The 19,811-nt window shown below is 53.3% G+C and overlaps 1 protein-coding gene and 1 pseudogene across 2 annotated transcripts in view; one reads left to right on the forward strand and one right to left on the reverse strand.

Annotated features, from left to right (window-relative positions):
* Positions 1-19,811, reverse strand: part of PDPK1 (3-phosphoinositide dependent protein kinase 1) — a 93,042-nt gene that overhangs the window by 9,701 nt on the left and 63,530 nt on the right. For both annotated transcript variants that reach the window (XM_019807276.2, XM_019807277.2), the window contains exons 7-11: positions 15,160-15,235; positions 11,034-11,102; positions 10,718-10,814; positions 9,408-9,581; positions 5,531-5,748 (exon numbers count right to left, since the gene is read on the reverse strand). In XM_019807276.2, the coding sequence (XP_019662835.1) occupies positions 5,531-5,748; positions 9,408-9,581; positions 10,718-10,814; positions 11,034-11,102; positions 15,160-15,235 (634 nt within the window). The remainder of the gene's footprint in view (positions 1-5,530; positions 5,749-9,407; positions 9,582-10,717; positions 10,815-11,033; positions 11,103-15,159; positions 15,236-19,811) is intronic.
* On the forward strand, positions 1,388-2,795 carry LOC105240811 (annotated as a pseudogene).

Genomic DNA, 19,811 nt, shown 5'->3' on the forward strand with positions numbered 1-19,811 from the left:
CGACACTCACCATCGGCTCTGTGCACATGTCCACGCGGGCTTGCCCACGGTCATTTCAAGAGGGGGGACGGTGTCAAGATACTCCTTCCTGATTCCAAAGCCAGGGTTCTCTCCTCCTCACCCTATCCCCTCAGCAACCCCCAGACCCCAAGAAGATCATTTTGGAGGATGCAAGCCTGAGGCCACAAGCAAGCCTGAGTCACTGCAGGGCATAGTCACTCCCACGGGAGCCCCGATGCGGCTCCTCTGACCACCTCAGGAAGGCTCTCCACACTGGGCTCTGACACAGCTGATGGAGGAACATGTGGCTGTGGCCAGTCTGCTCTAGAACGCCAGCTCTTGGGACCCCTTTATACCCTCAACTTGATGGAAGATCCCAAGAGATTTCCTTTACTGAGGTTTTACACATTGATATTTATGTAGAAGGAAGTAAAACGGAAATGTTTTCAAATACTTATTTAATTCATTAAAAACCAAAAATAAAACCAGCTCATACTAATATAAATAACACATTTTTATTCAAGAGTAACATTTTTCCAAAACAAAGATAATTCATGTGAAGCATGACCCCGCTGTACATTTTGCAAATCTCCTTAATATCTGGCTTCAGAGAAGACAGAGAGGTGCTCCCACCTGCCTCAGCCTTTACTTGGCTGTGCCTCGCTGTGCAGGATGGAGCACAGGAAGGGGCCAGCGTCAGTCGGGCAAGTAGCTGGAACAGGGAGCAGTGCCTTTATTTATTTATTTTTTTTTTTTTTAAAGATTTTATTTATTTACTCGACAGAGACAGAGACAGCCAGCGAGAGAGGGAACACAAGCAGGGGGAGTGGGAGAGGAAGAAGCAGGCCCATAGCAGAAGAGCCTGATGTGGGGCTCGATCCCACAACGCCAGGATCACGCCCTGAGCCGAAGGCAGACGCCCAACCGCTGTGCCACCCAGGCGCCCCGGGAGCAGTGCCTTTAAAAGCCCTTTCAGATAACGATGGGCATTCTCCTCTGCACCCAAACTCAACCAGCGGAGTGCCTTCAAGGTCCACTGCCACCTGGAGTCGGAGTCCCATGATGGCCCTCTCACACTCAGACACTAGAATTCATCGGTGTAGCCGGCACTTTCAACAGCTCTGCCCCCCGCACCCACCTGGAGAGTGGTGGTTTGCTGAGCCCTGGAAATCATCCCAACGCTGACAAATTACCTCCCACAGTATCAGCCAATCAACTCACTACTGTCACGACCTATCTCCTCAAAAGAAGTCCTTAGTCCTGGGAAGATGTCAAACTTCCAGTGAGGGATGAAGTTTCCCAAAATCCCAATTTCATCACTGCTAACAAATACTGGCACCTGCCTGTCTTGAAGTGACAGGCTCATTCCACTCCTTTTCCAGAAAAAATGGCCAACAGCCAAGTCTGAATAACCACATAATAAACTCTGAAGTGAACATGGTCTTCCACGCGAAGAGCAGTCGGCCCCGCTCCCAACGCCAGTGCTCTGCTTGCGAGAACTCACACTGGGGTTGGGAGCAGAGAGGCTTCCTGCACACTTCCCATTTCATTCAGACTACAATAAAACCAGTGATTTTTAACGTCTAGTCCTAAGTGAGGCTGGTTTCCTTCCTCCCTGTGCGTGCGTGGCTGTCTGGTGCACACCTGGTGCCACGGCTCAGGACCTGCCCCCGCGGATGCACCCCCCCACTGCTCCTGCAGCACGGTTGCACAGGTCAGCAACGCGATCTGTTCCAGAACAAGCAGTGCGATTCCAGAGAAGCACCCGAGGGAGACCCTGCGCCTGAAGAGGCGCACGCAGCCGACTCTTCTTCCTGCGATTCGTGTGGAAAAACTGACTGCAGCTGCAGAACAGGCAGCCTCCCGACAGTACGATCACTCTGGTGGGTGCCGTACATGCTCTGGGGAACTCTCTGGCTGATGAACTCACCCTTGTGGGTGTTTTGGAAGATAAACTCAAAGGGGAGACGATGCGTCCGCAACATGGGAGCCTGTTTCTTCCGACGGCTAAAACTGTGGTGGATAAAGATTACTCCATGACCGCCGATTCCAGGGTTGGGGTGGGAACTGCAGGGGCCCCCGGCAGGAGAGAGCCGGCTCAGTGTGCTGCAGAAGAACGTCAGTGTCTTCAAACTCACTGTCCCTCAGAGAGTCAAGTATGGTCCTGGTGGTGGTGGGACTGTGGTTTCCTACCCAGTGGATAGTCTCACATATGGGACGAGGAAACTAAGAGGGCTACACAAGCACTGTGTGATGGGAAGTGGGGATAATCTGGATTCTGTTAAGATTTCACTATTTTACGGCTGAAAAACCTGGCACTCATCCCAGCAGCTGCTATGGTTGGATTTTGGGAGAACATGGTGACTCGAGAGTGGCTGTGTGGAGTAGAGTGAATGTAGCAGACACTTCCTCCCAGGAACTGAATCCAGAAATGGGAAGAGACGATGACAGTGAGAACTGGGAGTGCATACGATGGTGGTTGAAAGTGCCTACGAAGTCATCAAGCTAAAACGACATACCACCTGGACTACTGGATTAAATACAGCTGATCTCACTGAATCCATGATGAAAATCTAGCCAGGATTCGTCCGATGATGATGGTGAAGGGAATACATGGCACTGAGAAGGAAGTCTTCCTGGGCCTTCCGTGTATCCTGAATGCTCGGGGACTGACCAGTGTGATCAACCAGAAGCTGAAGGATGATGAGGTTGCTCAGTTTAAGAAACATGCAGATACCTTGCGGGACATCCAGAAAGACCTAAAGGCCTATGACTTGTGGCTTCCAGAGATTTAACACCGCAGTGTGATTAACTGTGACCCTCTAGTTTTCACCCATGTGCATGGACTGCAGTTTGCTTTTCCCTTCCTAAATACGTGAATCTGGGCTCACAGACTTGAAGCCCACACCGGGTTCAAATCTTGCAATATAAGCAGTATCTGGACACTGATTACTCATAAGAAACAAATACAACTCGGCCGGAGGGATGCTGACTCACACCTGCTGTCCGCAGCTGCCTCTAACCCAGAGAGCTACTGCGCCAGGGCCCGTGGTAGTGCCGGGACTCCTTGCCCCGAGTGTCATCCAGCAGGCACTCTGCCACGTTGACGGCCCAACACTCCGTGGCCTCCCAGCTCCAGCTGTTGAGTGCACTTTTCCAGCCTGGATGACGTAACTTCTCTTTAAGATGTCACAGTGGCTTCTGAAGATTGGCTTGCAAGAGCTCCTGACGTGTACACTTGCAAGCCACTCCTTCATCGGTCCAGCTCTGAATGTGGCTTCCGGCTCTGCAGCTCCCCCGGCCCCGAACAGTACGCAAAACCGTTCTGCTCAGAGACACGGACGGAAGGCACTGACGAGCACGCGTGAGGGGAAGAGAGCCCTGGCTCCGCGGAGCTCCGCATCTACAGTCCCACCCAGTGTCTCTGGAGACGGCCCCTCCCCTCCACACAAGGAGAGCAGCGCTCTGACAGGCAGGGCCACCTCCTCAGCACCCTCGGATGTGGGTGGGGCTGCTGTGGGCTAAGAAAGCACATCTGCTCTCTCTCTCTGAGTCCATGATCCCTACCTAAATATGAAAAATGTTATAAATGTCCTTTTGTTTTAGAATATATCACTAAAATCTACAATAACAGTTTCAGATAAAATTTAGAAACTTTTCCAGAAATCTTTAAATTTTATTGCAAAACAAGTCAGCAAAGTGCCCTGAGGTCCTAAGGAAAACTTAAGGACTTCAAAGCAAGGATTTAGCAGGTGACACCTAGTTCCAGTAATTACAGTAGGTGTAACTGAAGACAGCTACTCAGAGCCCAGCAGAAATACTGAAAACTCACTAATCTCGAAAGCTGCACATATTTGGACCGTAAACCTCCTCCCATAGAAGATTCAAAACAGACAAGGCACACAGTCCGCGAGCCGCCAAAGCAACGACATCACGGTCCAGCGCGCAGTCTCTGATGAGGTGCACGCACACTCACAAAAGCGCGAAAGGGAGACAGCACGTGCCCTCTTCACGTTACACACAGTCATTACCAAGCCCCCCGGGGCTGAACACCGAGAGCCACTGTTGTGAAGAACCAGGTCCTGACAGATCCCGCCCTGCCAAACAAGAGACGCTGCAAGCTTCGGCACTCACCAGTCCGAGAGCCTGAACCTGGAGGGAAGGCAAGAGGCCTCGGTCCTGCCCAGAACCCAGGCTGCAGGAAGGCCCTGGCCAAGGCACATAAGCCTTCTGGGGAGTCACCCCACGGCTGCATCACAGCAGGCCCTTCTCAGAGACCCCCGCAAGCACCTGCCCGGAGCGCGGGGCCTGGCGGTGCTCACACCATTCTGACCAAAGCTCCTTCCTCTCAGCCATACACACGGATACTCCTAAGCAACAGTGCTTTAGGAAGGGTAAACTCCAGAGAAGTGTAGGTTACTCCAGTTGGCTGACGTCTAACTGTACTTTTTCTACAGACAATAATTTCTAATGGTTTGAAATCCTGGCTTCTTCACCCACAGCTTCTCCTCTGCACCCTGCCTCCTCCTCTTACTCCTTCAGGCTCGCCTAGCCCAGCCCTCCAATCAGCCTGCCTTCTCCCCATCCCCACTCCTCTGCTAACACACCTCCCTGCTCACCCCTACACCAGAACCCCCCTCCAACCAAGTGAAAGGTGAAACCATAAAAACGCACGAAGAAAGTGTCAGGGTAGACACACTCTTCTCACATGACCAAGACGGAAAACAGAAAATAAAAACACAGACACGTTTGACTTTGTAAGAATTTAGAACTTCTATACAAAAATACACACAAAAAACTGAAAAAATTAACTGAAGAAAAATGTTTGTGAAACATACAACAAAAATACTCTTCGTGTCCATGGCTCTCTGAGTCAACTGCAAAACGATGGAAAACGTACAAGGAGAAAAATAGTCAAAGAACACAAAGTACCTCAAAAGATAAATACAAACGGCCAGTGATGATTGCTTCAACCAGAATACACATATAAATTCACATCAGCCCATTTTTAGAGCATCCAAGTGCTTCTGGGGAGGCACTGTGGACACAGAGCATCCTCACACATGCTCGCCCTCACTCCACCTTCCAACCCAGGGCTCCCCTACAAGAAACACCTAGGCAAGTGGGAGAACCTACATGCAAAGGACGGTCTGCAACAGCAGAAACTCCAGAAGGCCCCACATGCCTCACCTGGGAGTGGTGGTCATCTGGTCGGTAGTAAATTCGTGTCAGAACACAGATGCCAGCAAGACCTGGCTCACAGAGTCCCAAGGGCTACAGCCCTGAAGGTCTCCAACCCACTCATCCCTGAGCCAACACCCCCAAGCCCCCAATTCAAGCTGGACCCTTTGAGGGTCCTTATTTCCAGAGCATCAATGGCAGCAAGGGAGGTGTGAGGTGGCGCGGAGCCTCTGCAGGGAGCGGAGACGAAGGGCGGGCACCCTGCGCTCTCGGTCTCCCGCCGCTTGCCTCCCACACGCTCAGCTCCACTCTTCTAAACGGAGCGCTGCTTACGTCTACGGATTCTTACCAAGGGTTTCCACTGGCCTGCTTCTCCAGTAACAACCTCTTCTCATCTTCGGAGAACTCTAAGTCCAGTTCAAAAGAATTAGTGTCCAGGTCGTGGATATACTGCTCAATGTTGCTGCCCGTCGTCTGCGGCAGGCCTGCATCCGAGGCGGACAGGGAGTGGGAGGAGGAGGACGAGGACACCTGCATGCAGCCGAACTGGCTCAGGAGGTTGTCATACTGCACAGAGAAGAGGGAACAGTGAGAGCCATGCACGATTTCCCTCAGGCCCCCAGACCAGACCCAGCGAGCGAGCCCACACCCTGGAGGTCCTGAGGCCCCCACAGCAGCTCTGACTCCTCCTGCACCAGATGGCGGGCCCCGGAACCAAGACAGGGCTGGATGCTGCCAAGTCTGGTCCCCCTCCTCATGGGCTGACCCCCAATCTTCATCCCCAAGAAGAGGAGACCCAGGGCTTGGGGCCTGCTGACCTCTGCAAGCCCTGTGCTACCCCAACCAGAGGAAGGAAGAGGAGGGACGGGTGGCCCCCTGGGTGCAGAGGCAACCTCCTGTGAGCTCAGGAGCCCTCCTCCTTGACCCTGTGGCTTGACGTTTCTAAGTCTGTGGTTGTCACTATATATCCCAATTTGACTAACTGCATTCAATTAAAAAAAAATCCCTTTTAACTAAAGAAAATATTAATTAAACTTGATAAAAAGTTACCTGCTCTTCTGGAGAAAGTTATAAACTGATGATAACACAAAAATGGACTTATCGGGGCGCCTGGGTGGCACAGCGGTTAAGCGTCTGCCTTCGGCTCAGGGCGTGATCCCGGCGTTATGGGATCGAGCCCCACATCGGGCTCCTCCGCTATGAGCCTGCTTCTTCCTCTCCCACTCCCCCTGCTTGTGATCCCTCTCTCACTGGCTGTCTCTATCTCTGTCAAATAAATAAAATCTTTAAAAAAAAAAAAAAACACCAAAAATGGACTTATCGATGTGCCAGACAGGCAAAGCCTGTGCACCCAGACACCCCTGGGGCCGGTGACAGGGCCAGAGAGCCCCCACCAAAGACCTGAGGAAGAGTGCTTGCCCTTGACGGCCTGTGTCCCACAGCTGCAGGCCCCACGCCTGAACCCCACTGAAGCCAAATACAAGGGAAAAGAAGCCACTAACAATGGTGAGACCAGAGTCCGCATGTCCTTCCAAGGCCCCTGTGCCTCCATGAAGGCCCCAGCTGCCACCTTTGAGGGTGGGCCCCAGACAAAGCCCACCCCCACTCCTGCAGACTGTGCTCCCACCCCCCTTACTCACTTCCAGGAGTGGCTTTCTCCCTAATGCTCACACAGCACAGGGAGCAGACTCAGTCCCACCGCATTGGCTCCTAGGTGGGACTGACCCTGGACACTCCTACGGCCCCTCATCTAAGTAAGGTCTTCTTCTGGCACATTCTCTGCTTCTGCTCTGTGAGGACTCCCTGGGCCAAGGCCGCCTCTGCTCAACATCCCAAAATTTAAAGAAGCTTCCATGAGCCCCCCTGCCACCAGGTGTCTCAGGGGGCTGCAAGGCCAGTGAGACGGATGTCTCCATTTCTAAAACAGAGAAACTGAGGCTCAGAACTGTCCCAAGACCGCAGCCTGCTAGCTAGCACTGAATTAGGACTGGTCCTCTATGTCTTTTCCAGCACAGCAACTGCCCCACTCTTGTCTCAGAGCTGTTGGCTTCCCATCACCACCACCACCGGCTGGGCGATTCCTGTCTTGGCAATGGCGCTGCACTGTGCCCCACAGAAAGCTCCAGATGTTGTATCTCAGCTCTCTGCTCTTCTCTCCTCAGCAGTACCTTGGATGACCCGCAGCCCAAAACGCAAGCCCAGAAAGAAGTGTGACAAGGGGTGACACTGGCTGGCGTGGGGGTACCTGCTGGCGTGCACTAAGGAAACTCCCATGCTGCTCTAGGACGGAGGCCTTCTCCAAGGGCACCACATCTAGCACGCTCCCTCTGGGATCCAACCACCAGCACCATCACCAGCTCCGGCAGGTCATCAGGAACACGCAAGAGAACCGAGTAACTGCTCTCTTCCTCTCTCCATTCCCTGAGCAAACACCGTTCCCAGTTCCTTGCCCCCAGAGGGACCCCCCTTCCTGCTGAAAAAGACCCCAGACTCTCTCGGGGCCTCACAGATGAGAACATGCCCCTGTGAGACTGTCAACACCCACAAAATGGGAGCGCCCCTTCCCATATCTGATACCTTCCCAGGTCAAGGCTCATTTCACTGTCCAAATGGAAAGTCTGGTACAGCGAGCGCTGCCTAAATACCTCCCAAGGCTTTCAAACCACACAGCTCTGAGAGCTGACGATGAGCCACCTAACAGAAAATAAGCCATTAACCAATGGAGCTGGTTTTAAGATGGCCCCACCTGAGTACTGAGAAGTCAGGACTCTCAGCGTGGTGAACGCAACGAGTCGGCAGACAGAAGGCCTGCCCGAGACACTCCACCGTGCGTGCACACATGTGCACACACGGCTCCACAAAGCCGAGCCCCCGGGCACCGAGGCCCGAGTCAATGATGACATGAGCGGCTGCTGCAGAGCCAGCAGGCCGAGCATGCTGCCTCCCAGGGACACCCTGCCCACCTGCTCCCACTGGCCGAGGCTCAGGAAGGACATCAGGTGCGGGGGACGGAGTCCTGGGGGGGGGTCCCCGGCAGTCCACACACGTGGAGGCTGCTGACAGCCGAGACCACCGCGGTGGGGGAAGCAGGCCAGGAGCGAGAGCAGATGGCTAGCCACATCCGACTCCCTTCAAGTCTGGGCACAAAGGGTATTTCAGGACAACGAAAGGGTGATGTTTGATGCTTACAACAATACGTAGGAGACAAAAAAAACTCGGTCTCTGAAAGGTGATACGAGCAATTATTTTAACTAAACTCTGGATGACTTTGATAAAATCTAAACCTCCCAGTCAACTAACGTGACACACTAGACACAGGAATTGGCTAGAATAAGCCAAGACCACATAAGTTAAACCAAGAGAACGGACTGTGGATGGTAACAGAAACACGGGAGATTGTATTTAAATGTGGGGGTCATGGCAGAGGGTGAGGAGGGAGCACAGGACTGCCCAGGAGTTGGTTGCTGGTGGTGCGGGGGGGTGGGGTGTACGGCCGCTCGCTGAACCTCTGCCCACTTCTGTGTCTTCACTCCCTCCATAAGGAGCGTTCAAACAACAAAGTATACTCAAGACCCTGCCTGTACCAGTCACTAAAATGCAACAGTGACCAGTGTCCAGCCTCAATGCCACGTCTCCCGAAAGTTCAAAGCAGAAGCACCCTGGGCTTCTCAAAGATGAGAAGCATTCCAGATTGTCTTTAGACACATCGTTACAAGGCACCAGCCAAACGCAGAAGACAGAAGCCCAGAGCGACAGCGTGGAGGGCGCTACTCCCACTGGCTCTAGTCTCCCCGACCCAACGGCAGGCTCCCTCCGGGTGAAAACTAACTACAGGAAGTAAGAAAAGGAGACTGCCCTTACCCCCCAAGCCTGGCAATCTGCGCTCAGGACAGAGGGGCAAGTGGATGCTTCACTGGTCCCAGTACTGGGGAGACTCAGGGGTTCACAGTGCTCAACACCAACTGGTCTATACTGGCCTCCCGTCCAGCCACTCGTCCCACAAGCTGGGCTCCCAGGGCCCATGGCACACAGGGGAACGATGGCACACAGCACTGCTGGGCTGTTCCTGACACACACGTGCATGTGGGCACACCACGCTCACACGCACACATGTACGCACATCACACTCATGCCCACGCCACACCTACAGACGCACATGCATGTACACACAGCACGTGCACCACGCACACGCTCACGCACACGCGTGCACACGCCAGCTGGCTTACGTTCCCGTAGCAGTCCTCATCGTCCTCTGACATGGCTGGCAGGTAGGCAGTGAGCTTCGGAGGCGTCTGATGCTGCAGGTTCTCCCACGTGATGGACTCGAAGAATGGATGAGCTCGCAGGGGGCCGTAGCCTCCCATTTCCTCACAGCCTAACCGCTTCGTGGCATCTAAAACCTAAAACAAGTCAACATGAGTCAGCGTCTGGATCGAAAAATAATTCTGACAAAAACATTCTTTCTGAGCGCTCCTTTCCAATTCTTCTCATCTCAGACAAAGGAGGGCACTAGGGCCTGTCGTGCCCCATCCCATGGCGTGCCGGGGACAGCGGAGTCACCGCCAGGGCTATGTGTACCTCTCTCAGGCTTTCTGAGCGCTCCTTTCCAATTCTTCTCATCTCAGACAAAGGAGGGCACTAGGGCCTGTCGTGCCCCATCCCATGGCGTGCCGGGGACAGCGGAGTCACCGCCAGGGCTATGCCTTCCCCTCTCACAGGCGAACTCAAAATCTAATGAACAGCAGCAACTGTTCTCTTAAAATACACAATTAAAAATCCCACAACAAAGAAAAGAATGAACATACCATCTTTAATAACAAGGAGACCAAGAATCTGTCTAGACGGCGAGCTGCCACGGACGGAACACAAAATGCTGTGTTCTCCCACCCGCGCTTCCTCTCAAAGGGCCCCACGCCCGTCTCCTCCCACATTCAGCTTCACGCCCCTAGACCCACCGAGCATCAACACGCTGCCCGCTGACAGGACAGGCCCCAGAGGGGCAGGTCGACACAGGACTGACCCTGCTCCCCAAGACCAGGGGAACACGAGGGGGAGGGCCAGCACCCGTGCGCAGCAGGGCAGGGACACTGCAGCTGCTGAACACAAACACAAACCCCTTCCTGGATGACTCTGCTTAGCTCTATGCTAGTGCCTGGGCCGTCTTCAGACCCCCCCCGCAGCGGACTCGAGCTGACGCCCACAGACGTCACCGTGCAGGCTTCAGAGCCACCTGCCACTGTAATACACCCAGCTGCTCCAGCAACAGGGAACTCCAAATGCTATGTATGTTGATGAACAAATGCAAAACGATACAATGATTTCCCATCTTATTCAAGTCAAGAATTGGGCATTTACAAATTCAAAAGGACACGTAGATCAGACAGAAGACACAAATCTACCTACACTCATTATCAACCCTAAGACACCCTTCTGTTACACACAGGGGCCTCCAGGAAAGCTGCTCTGACCACAAGTTCAGAGGGACTCAGGATGTGGCTGTCAGATCATCTTACAGAAGAAAATTCAGAATACTTACCAAAAGTTTTTCCACAAGGTCTCTTGCCTTAGGGAAGAATTTTTCAGGAAAGTCATATTCCAACTTAATGATCTTCTGAAATATAAGATATTCATTTCTGTAAAACAAGAGAAGCCATCACTTTGACAGAGTGCACGAACTTCCCCAGCACAGAGCTTTACCTCTCCCGGGCCAGCAGTCTCCCTCTCTCCCTGCAAAGACACGGCTGCAGAAGTCCCGGCACCCTGGCCCAGCCCCGGCCCAGCCCCGGGGGGCTGCCTCCTCCCACATCTCTTGCAGCTGCTGCGATGGGCTTGGGGGCGGTGGGTGGTCTTACCCCGCTCGAAAAGGCGGCAGTCCTGCCACAAGCTGGTATATTATACATCCGAGAGCCCAAAGGTCTGAACTTTAAAGGAGGGGAAAAACAGAGAAGAATGACATTTGTAAAATTTCCGTGACAAGCACAGTTCATTTCTGCCTGATCGGTTCGTACCGGCCCATTTCAGCCTCTGATCTACTTCTCTCCTTTAAAACCAGGTCAATGTGAGGGTGGGAATCTGCCTGCGGTCCTTCCCAAGGGGGCCTCCCCGGGCACCTGGACTTGGAGGATCCCAGGCACAGCAGGCCTACCGGGCCAGGCGTGCAACCATTCCCACAGACCTGCCACCGCAGCGGGGGCTCCCAACTTCCTCACGGGGCCGATGTGGACCTGAAGAGGCTGCAGAGGTCACTCCTGACTACAGGAGACTCGGTAACAAAGCAGCAGCTTCTTCGAGCGCCAGGTGGCAGTGCTGGTAAGGGGGCTCCCAGCCACCACCGCAGGTTGGTACAGCGAGGAATCAACTTAGATTCTCTCACGACTCACTCGGCATTTACCCCCAGGACACAGACGCGAGCCAAGGGGCCAAATCGGACAAATCAGACAATCCACGGGATGCGCACAAAGCAAGCTTTAACTCTTTCCCTTCTTGAACTTGTCATGAAAAGCCCTACCCGTCTTTTATAAACATTTAATTCCACATTTTAAAAGAACCAATTGTAGGGGCGCCTGGGTGGCATAACGGTTGGGCGTCTGCCTTCGGCTCAGGGTGTGATCCCGGCGTTATGGGATCGAGCCCCACATCGGGCTCCTCCGCTATGAGCCTGCTTCTTCCTCTCCCACTCCCCCTGCTTGTGTTCCCTCTCTCGCTGGCTATCTCTATCTCTGTCAAATAAATACATAAAATCATAAAAGAATGAATGAACGAACGAACGAACGAACCAGTTGTAAACTTCCCTAAGTTGTTTCCAGAACCAGCTGTCAGGGACCCTGGAGGGGATGCTCTCCTCACCTGTGACGTTGCCACCCCCTTTTCCCAGCCCGCCCTATGCACTCTCACCCCTCAGTGCCCCTCGGAGCCCTCTCGGAGCTCACGGCTGACATCGATTTTGCATACATTATTTTCTGTGGAAATTTTTCATTCTATTCCCAGCTCAGCACTACAAAAAGCATCCAGATGCAACTCATCCCACACCGCCAGCTGCCTGCCTGGAGCCCTAAACATACAGGGGCTCGTGGGTTGCAGGATACAACCAGGTTCTGGAAAAGGCCACAGCCTGGCATTCAGGAGAGAGACTTTGGGTGAGGGTGGAAGTGTCAGGCCAGCCGCAGCACCAGGAGGCAGAAAGGGCACTGGACACAGGTTAAAACATACAACAGATCAGAAATCTGAGGTACAACATACAAGTGGAGTGAAGGGCATTTAAAAACCGAATCTATATTCTACTCAATACCTAGTCTTACACTTGGTTTTCTCTACTATCTAGTCAAAACGGGGAGCCACACAAGATAGACGCCGACAGAAAAGCCTCGGCCCTTGGAAGTGGCAGCGCCGGAGACTGGGCAGGCGTGATGGTGGGCTGCCATCTCCAGGAAGCAGGGCTGTTGGCATGGCCAGGCCCCGGGCTCTTCTCAGGCTGGCGCATTATCACCAGCAGCTCTACTGGTTAAGATGGTTGTTTAATACAATACAAACAGGGGCGCCTGGGTGGCACAGCGGTTGGACGTCTGCCTTCGGCTCAGGGCGTGATCCCGGCGTTGTGGGATCGAGCCCCACATCAGGCTCTTCCGCTATGAGCCTGCTTCTTCCTCTCCCACTCCCCCTGCTTGTGTTCCCTCTCTCGCTGGCTGTCTCTATCTCTGTCGAATAAATAAATAAAATCTTAAAAAAAAAAAATACAATACAAACAAAAGAGGAAAGCCGGTGTAACATTTCTGGAAAGCAGTATGTATCAAGGATTTTTAAAATGATAAGTTAGACCAAGTCATTCCACTTCTTACAATCCAAGCAGAGGACCGTCAGGCAGCCCCGGCACCCCGAGGCAGGCAGGGGTGCCCTTTCCCCTGGGGCCTGGCATGTGCAGCACATGGCCGTCATGCCAGCTTGTGCCACGTAGTGAAGAGCACTCAGCGCTAACGATAAAGAAAGAGCTCAATGAACTACAGTAAACCCACGTGCCGGAAGCGCACAGGTGTTCTAGGTGTCTACAGACGACTTCCCGGACACGGGGAGAGGCCAGCTCCACAAGCCCAAGGAATGGGGCTCAAGCCTGGTTATTCACCACGACTCCAGCTGAACAGAAGTCACATGAACACACAGAAGACACGCAGAAATAAATAACTGGAAAGACACGCCAGATCACTATCCGGTGTCTGTAAGCGGGCTGCAGACTTCCAGTTTTCTTGCTCTTTTATCCTCCATGTTTTCTGAGAGTTCTCTATAATACACAGGTGTCACTTTTAGAATCAGAAAATAAATCTTACCTGTTTTTGAATAAAGATCACGATTAAACATGTAAAAGCATAAAAAGATACACAATGACGTCTCCCTCACAGAGCTATCCCCTCACACCCCCAGAGGGCCACTGTCCCCACTGCTGGCGCATCTACCCAAGAGAGCACAAATGACGGACAAGCCAATGTGGGTAGACAATCTCCTTCCAGTTTTCACACAGAAGGCAGGGGCCACTCTGTGTCTTCCTATGTCACCCAATAGAGCTGGGAGGCCTTCCCCCCTCAGTGCTAAAGGGCTGCTTCATCCTAAAAGCCCCAAATCAAGGAAAAGCTAGTCCTTAGGCAGCCACGACATATGCTTCAAGAATGTGTCCCACAGCACTCACCACCCAGAGGAGGGTTTCCCAGCCTCAGCACCATGGACACCCGGGGCCGGTTCATTTTCACTGGGGAGCCGTGTCTGCACTGTGCTGGGCCGAGCAGTGTCCCCGGCCGCCACCCACTAGTCGCCAATAGCACTCCCCTTCCCACTCCTGCCAAGCGGCAACACCGGAAGTGTCCAGCAGGGCCAAATGTACCCCAGGGGCCAGAACTGCCCCAGCTAAGAAGCCCCGCCCTACAGCAACGTCTGGCCTACAGTAAGAGTTTAGAATCTGTGGGTGAATAAGATTAAAAACACAAACGCAAAGAATGCGGAGACTGCTAAGAGGCCCACCCACCTTCATGTGTGCCCTGCGGCTCAACCCCCTAGAGTTTTTAAAAAGTGGTCACACTCAGAAACACAGAGCCATCCCCAGAACCACTCACTCCTCTGCCACCTCTGGCAGGGCTGTGTCTCTCCGGAAAAGCGGCTCCTTGCAGCCTGTCGGTACCAGTCAACCTGAGGGAGGCCCCCTGCCTCCCTCCAGCAGCAAGGAGCCAGAGAAAAGCTCCAGCCACAGAACTTGTCATCTGGAATGGCTCTCCACAATGAGACCCCAGACTCTACTGCCACCTCTCCATCCTCCGCCTGCCTCAGGCCCACCCAAGACCACTCTCCCGACTGCTCCCTGCTCCTGGCCATCAGCACCCCCACCCACCCCCTTCTCCCCCGCTACCCTGCTGCTGACTTTTCACTCTCCAGACCTCTCTGTTCCTGTGAGCAGAGCCTCACCTATGCAGCTCTCATTTTCAAAACCCAGGCCCCCACTCACGCCCTCAACCCTGTGGCTCCAGGCCCATGCCAGTTCTAAGCGATGGGTACGGATGGCTGGCACTGGCTGGGCCTCAGCTGGGAATCCAGCTCCACCCCCTCCCACACGGGCTGCCTTCTGGGCCTCTCCCCACACTCTGCAGAGCCTGTTTTGCTAGAGTTGTCCTGTTGCAGCTGCCACTGCCAGGGTGCAGCAGCCCGAGGCAGTGCAACGGATCCCAGGGCTCAGGGACACGGCAAGGAATACAGACCTCTCGGCCACACTTTTCCCCCACTGGCTAAGTGCTCCTAAAGGAACAAGATCAAATCTCAAAGCATCAGCAACAACAGCCTCAGGAGCACAACACAGAACGATGAAGCAGCATGCGGGTTATCCAAAACAGACACTGATAACGGCCTGAAAAGGCACTCGCTGAACTATTAACTGTACGTGAAAAAATGTACGTAATAGCTACTGTAGAAAAAAGAAAATATTCTGATCAGATGAAAGTGAGTTACCTTTTACAGGCCGACTTCTCTGTGAGCAGCTCTGGAGACACATACTGGGCTGTTCCTACAAACGAGTTGGCCCTGGCTGTTGAGAAGAGGGAAAAGGGAGAAAGGTCAGGCTGAGACACAAGCATTTACCAACCATGCACCGTGGACGCTCAACCATCAGGACGTCATGGTTCACGAGGTTTAACTGGAGCTCTCTGTCACAGCACTAGTCCCCTGGAATCAGACTGTACACTCCCGAGAGCCCGACTTGTCCAGGGACCTCCCCTCAAACCCCCTTCTTGGGGCCCTCTCCTCCTAGGGCTGGCTCAAAGATCACCCACTCTGTGACACCAGCCCTGACTGCCTGGGCAGTCCCCTCCAGGCCACCCCACCACACGTTCTCTGGGCACCTCTCACAGACCCACTAGAGAGGCACTCGCCCAACCTCCTGTTAGCTGGGAGCAACTTGAAGACAGGGGACTTGTGGAGCCTAAATAGCCCCAGACACAGCAGGCACAGATGGGACACGTGCAGGTGTGGGAGGGCCCGGCCCCTCTCCAGGCTACGCGCCCCTAACAAACAGCTCACGGAGGTTAGGGGCGATGAAGGGAGCGAGAGCCGGGAGTTCTGGCCAGGGAACCTTCTCGACACCCCGCTGCCTCCAGTACTGGGCTGCACAACACCAGGTTCGCCAAGCTCAACCCAAACTCCTAGGGTCCGTGGCAGCAGGACCCTCTGAACCCGCTCATCACAAAACAGATGATATAACAACACCTGAGTCACCCCAGCGGCCCTCAAGGACCTCAGGGGCTCATGAGCAGCTGAGCAGCCCCGATGGGGCGGCATTTCTGGCAGGAGCCAGCCTGCTCTACTGCATGGCTCCTGAGGCATCCGCATGGGGTGTCCTCTGACATGGCAGACAGCACAGCCACTCCGCCTTTCCCTGTGACTGACAGACACAGGACCAGGATTCCCATGTGACAGCTGCCCACCGTCTGAGAGTAAAACATTTCTCTTAGGAGTGTGTCAAATGCTGCGTCACCTTCTACACTTCCCAAGAGATGTCCCCCATCACTTGCCGTTACCTGCCATGCATGGCCTTCCACACAAGCCCCATATAACAGCACCCTGCACCTACACTGAACAGCTGTTGGCAAGGCTCTGGTCCTGCTCGGACAAGCCCCCGGAGGAGACCACCCTTCCTGGCAGCAGGTTCCAGCATGGCCCTGTCTCCTGTCCCAGCACCCCACGGCAGACAGGAGGCCTAACCACTGTTTAACATCATTTTGCTCTGGGCAAACAAGCCCCGTGACTCAGCCTGACCCTTTTGCAGATCAAACGGTCCTTTTACTCAGTATCTTTAATAATCCCTGATAGAAAGTATTTGTCCCTAAGGACACATTTTCCTGAACTGACCTGAGAAGCAGAACATCACAGCAAATACACCTCCTAGCAAATGGTCTCCAGCCCTCCAGGCCACTTCTGAAACCGGGGACACAGAAAGCAGCACCCAGCCCCATGCAGGATCCTGCCAGGTGGGCTTACTGACAAGTCTACATAGGGTTCTCAACTGGGGACAGACAGGCCCCCAGGGGACATCTGGCAGTGCCGGAAGAGGTTTCCAGCTGGCACAACAGGGGCGGGAGGGAGCTCCGGTCACCTAGTGGACAGACGGCAGGGGTGCAGCTAAGCATCCCACACGGCCGCCAACAGCAGGAGCTCTCCAGCCCCACACGTCCCAGGCCCTGGGTGGCCTCTGCAGCCTCGCTGGGACGGCGCTCTCCTACCCCCTGAAGACATGGCCCTAAATAGAACAGGGGGAGCCAGCTCTGTTCTGGGACATCCTGGATGAGGGGGAGCTGGGGAAGGGAGGACAGCTGAAAGTGCCTTCGTTCTTCCTGCTGGGCTGTGTGTACGTTCAGTCAGGGGAAGCAACCTTCTCCTTCTGCACTGACTGGAGGCTCTGTACTGGGCACCCCAGCCTAGTTCTAACAGACAAATGACTTGAGGTTACAGCTTCCTGGGACAAAACACAACAGACCCATGTTTGGTCTGTCTACAAAATCCTCGACAGTATATGGCTATAAATAACACAACACCTGAATTAAAATGCAAACGGAAACCAGGGCGCCCAGCCACACCAACGCAGCACATGGCGTCTGGGTTGAGAGAGGCCATTGCGTCCCTGCTCACCATCCCCGGGGTGGCCTTAAAGTGGCAAGGGCTCGCCCTGGGGGAGACTTCCTGACTGCCGTCCAAAGGCCTCCAAGGCACATGCCAGGGAAGATGACACAGACAAAGCCAGTGTGCTTGCTCTTCCCCACATGTCCCCAGACGTGTTCTCTGTCCTCCTCTGTGCTCTAAGGGGGCTCCTGTATACTGTAGCCCTGGAGTCAGCGGGAGCCCTCAGAGGGAGGCAGGGGAGAGCCATGGGTGTTACTCCTCCTGCCTCACCTCACGCCACGCCCCTCTCCCACCACGATGCCCCCCCGCACCTGCCCCAGGCCGAGAGGCTCACAGTCCCCTCTGTGGGGATCCAGCCCTGTTGCTTCCTCAGCCCTGCTCTCCGTAATGCTCCCTTCAGTAAGTTATTTTCCTATAAAGACTCTGCGGCTGCATTTGCATCCTGCCAGGACCCTGAGTGATACTGCCAAGAACACTGAGGTGATTCATAAGAGGAAAAAAGAAATGAGAGCCAAAACCAAATGAAACCATTCAATGATGCAATGAATCAAAGACATGCAAACGAAAACATGATGGCCTATCAAATCAGCAGAGATAAAAAAGGAAATACACACTGCTGGCAAAGACTTGAGAAGACACACACTGTGCTACTGGTGGGGATATGGAAGGGTGTAATTTTCAGGGGAGGAATTTTCGAAAAAGCATCAAATCCATAGAGAACAAACTTGCCCTCTGAGCCAGTGACTGCACTCCTGGCACCTGGTCCTCAAGGATGGATCCTGCACAGGCAGCAGGATGACATGGGCCCCGGAGCCCCACTTGGTAACTCACTGCCACTACTGTGTGTCCATTCTGCACAGTAAGCATGCGTTGCTTCTGCTATTTTTTTTTTAAGATTTTATTTATTTCCCTGAGAGAGAGCAAGAAAGAGGACAGAAGGAGAGGGAGAAGCAGACTCCCCATTGATCAAGGAGCCCCACACGGGGCTCGATCCCAGAATCCCAGGATCATGACCCAAGGCGGGGGTAGATGCCCAACCGACTGAGCCACCTAGGCACCCGAGATTTGTTTTTTTAATGCTATTATTAAAAAGCTCTAAAAACGTATTATTATATGGAAAGATGTATTTACACATAATTAAATAAATAATTCAGGTTATCAAACAATATATAGAGGTATTTGTGCCTTTAAATAGCTACCTGATGAACCAAATGAAGTCTAAAGATATAAACTATTCCCAACTCCCCCCCGCCCATGGCTGGGCTTTAAACAGTCAATCATGATGTCATTAGGGCTGTGTGGTTGTTGTAGGCTTTCTGGGCCTGGGTCGGCTTGTCTCCCATGACACCTGCTGCTTTCTCTCACCCAGGAACCCATGCCCACCTTCTCGGAGGCGGGACTTCAAGTCCCCAGGGAGGGAGGTATGAAATCACGCCTGAGGACAGGAGCTCTCTTGTTACTCATGAGATGAATGAGTCCTCTGGTGTGTGGAAAAGAATAGGACTGCCCTCAGAATGATGTTCTAAAGGCGTAAAATAAAATATGTGGAATGACAAAGGACAAAAATACCCAAACATTAAAGCAGTGACAGTGTGATGTAACAGTACATGATTCTCTTTACCGATGTAATAACAACAAGATCTGGCAGGTCTAGCAATACGGTAATTCTGAAGCAGCACCGGGTGCACATAACGGATCAAGAATCTGTGGGGCGCCTGGGTGGCGCAGTCGTTAAGCGTCTGCCTTCGGCTCAGGGCGTGATTCCGGCGTCCTGGGATCAAGCCCCACATCAGGCTCCTCCGCTAGGAGCCTCCTTCTTCCTCTCCCACTCCCCCTGCTGTGTTCCCTCTCTTGCTGGCTGTCTCTGTGAAATAAATAAATAAAATCTTTAAAAAAAAAAAAAAACAAAAAAAAAGAATCTGTGACAACCGTGGTGGCCCTCAGTCGGCGGCGTGTCCTCTGAGTCTTGGTTTCAGCTCAGGTCCTGATCTCAGGGTTGTGGGATTGAGCCCACAGCAGGCTCCATGCTCAGTGGGGAGTCTGGGGGAGATTCTCCCTCTGCCACTCCCCCAACTCGTGCTAGCACAGGGGTGCGTGCGCACTCAGTCTCTCTCTCAAATATATAAATCTTAAAGAAAAAAAACGTGGGGTCGAGGGTGTCTGGATGGCTCAGTCGGTTGACTGTCCAACTCGATTTTGGCTCAGGTCCTGATCTCAGGGTCGTGGGATCGAGCTCAGTGGGGTGTCTGTTGGAGATTCTCTCTCTCCCTCTGTTCCTCCCCCAACTTACGCTGCTCTCTCTAAAATAAATAAATAAATCTAAGGGGAAAAAAAGAAGGAATCCGTGACAAGTGTGATGGGACCAGGAAACACCTATGACTGCTCCTGATGACAGCAGGTGTTTGTTACCTACCTTCAGAACTAAAGGAAATGTCCAATTTCACTGCAAGTTTAGGAAAACTACACAACTTTTTCCTCTCAGCTTCACG

This window comes from Ailuropoda melanoleuca, chromosome 10, assembly GCF_002007445.2.
Source record: "Ailuropoda melanoleuca isolate Jingjing chromosome 10, ASM200744v2, whole genome shotgun sequence".
In the NCBI taxonomy this organism is placed as follows: Eukaryota; Metazoa; Chordata; class Mammalia; order Carnivora; family Ursidae; genus Ailuropoda; species Ailuropoda melanoleuca.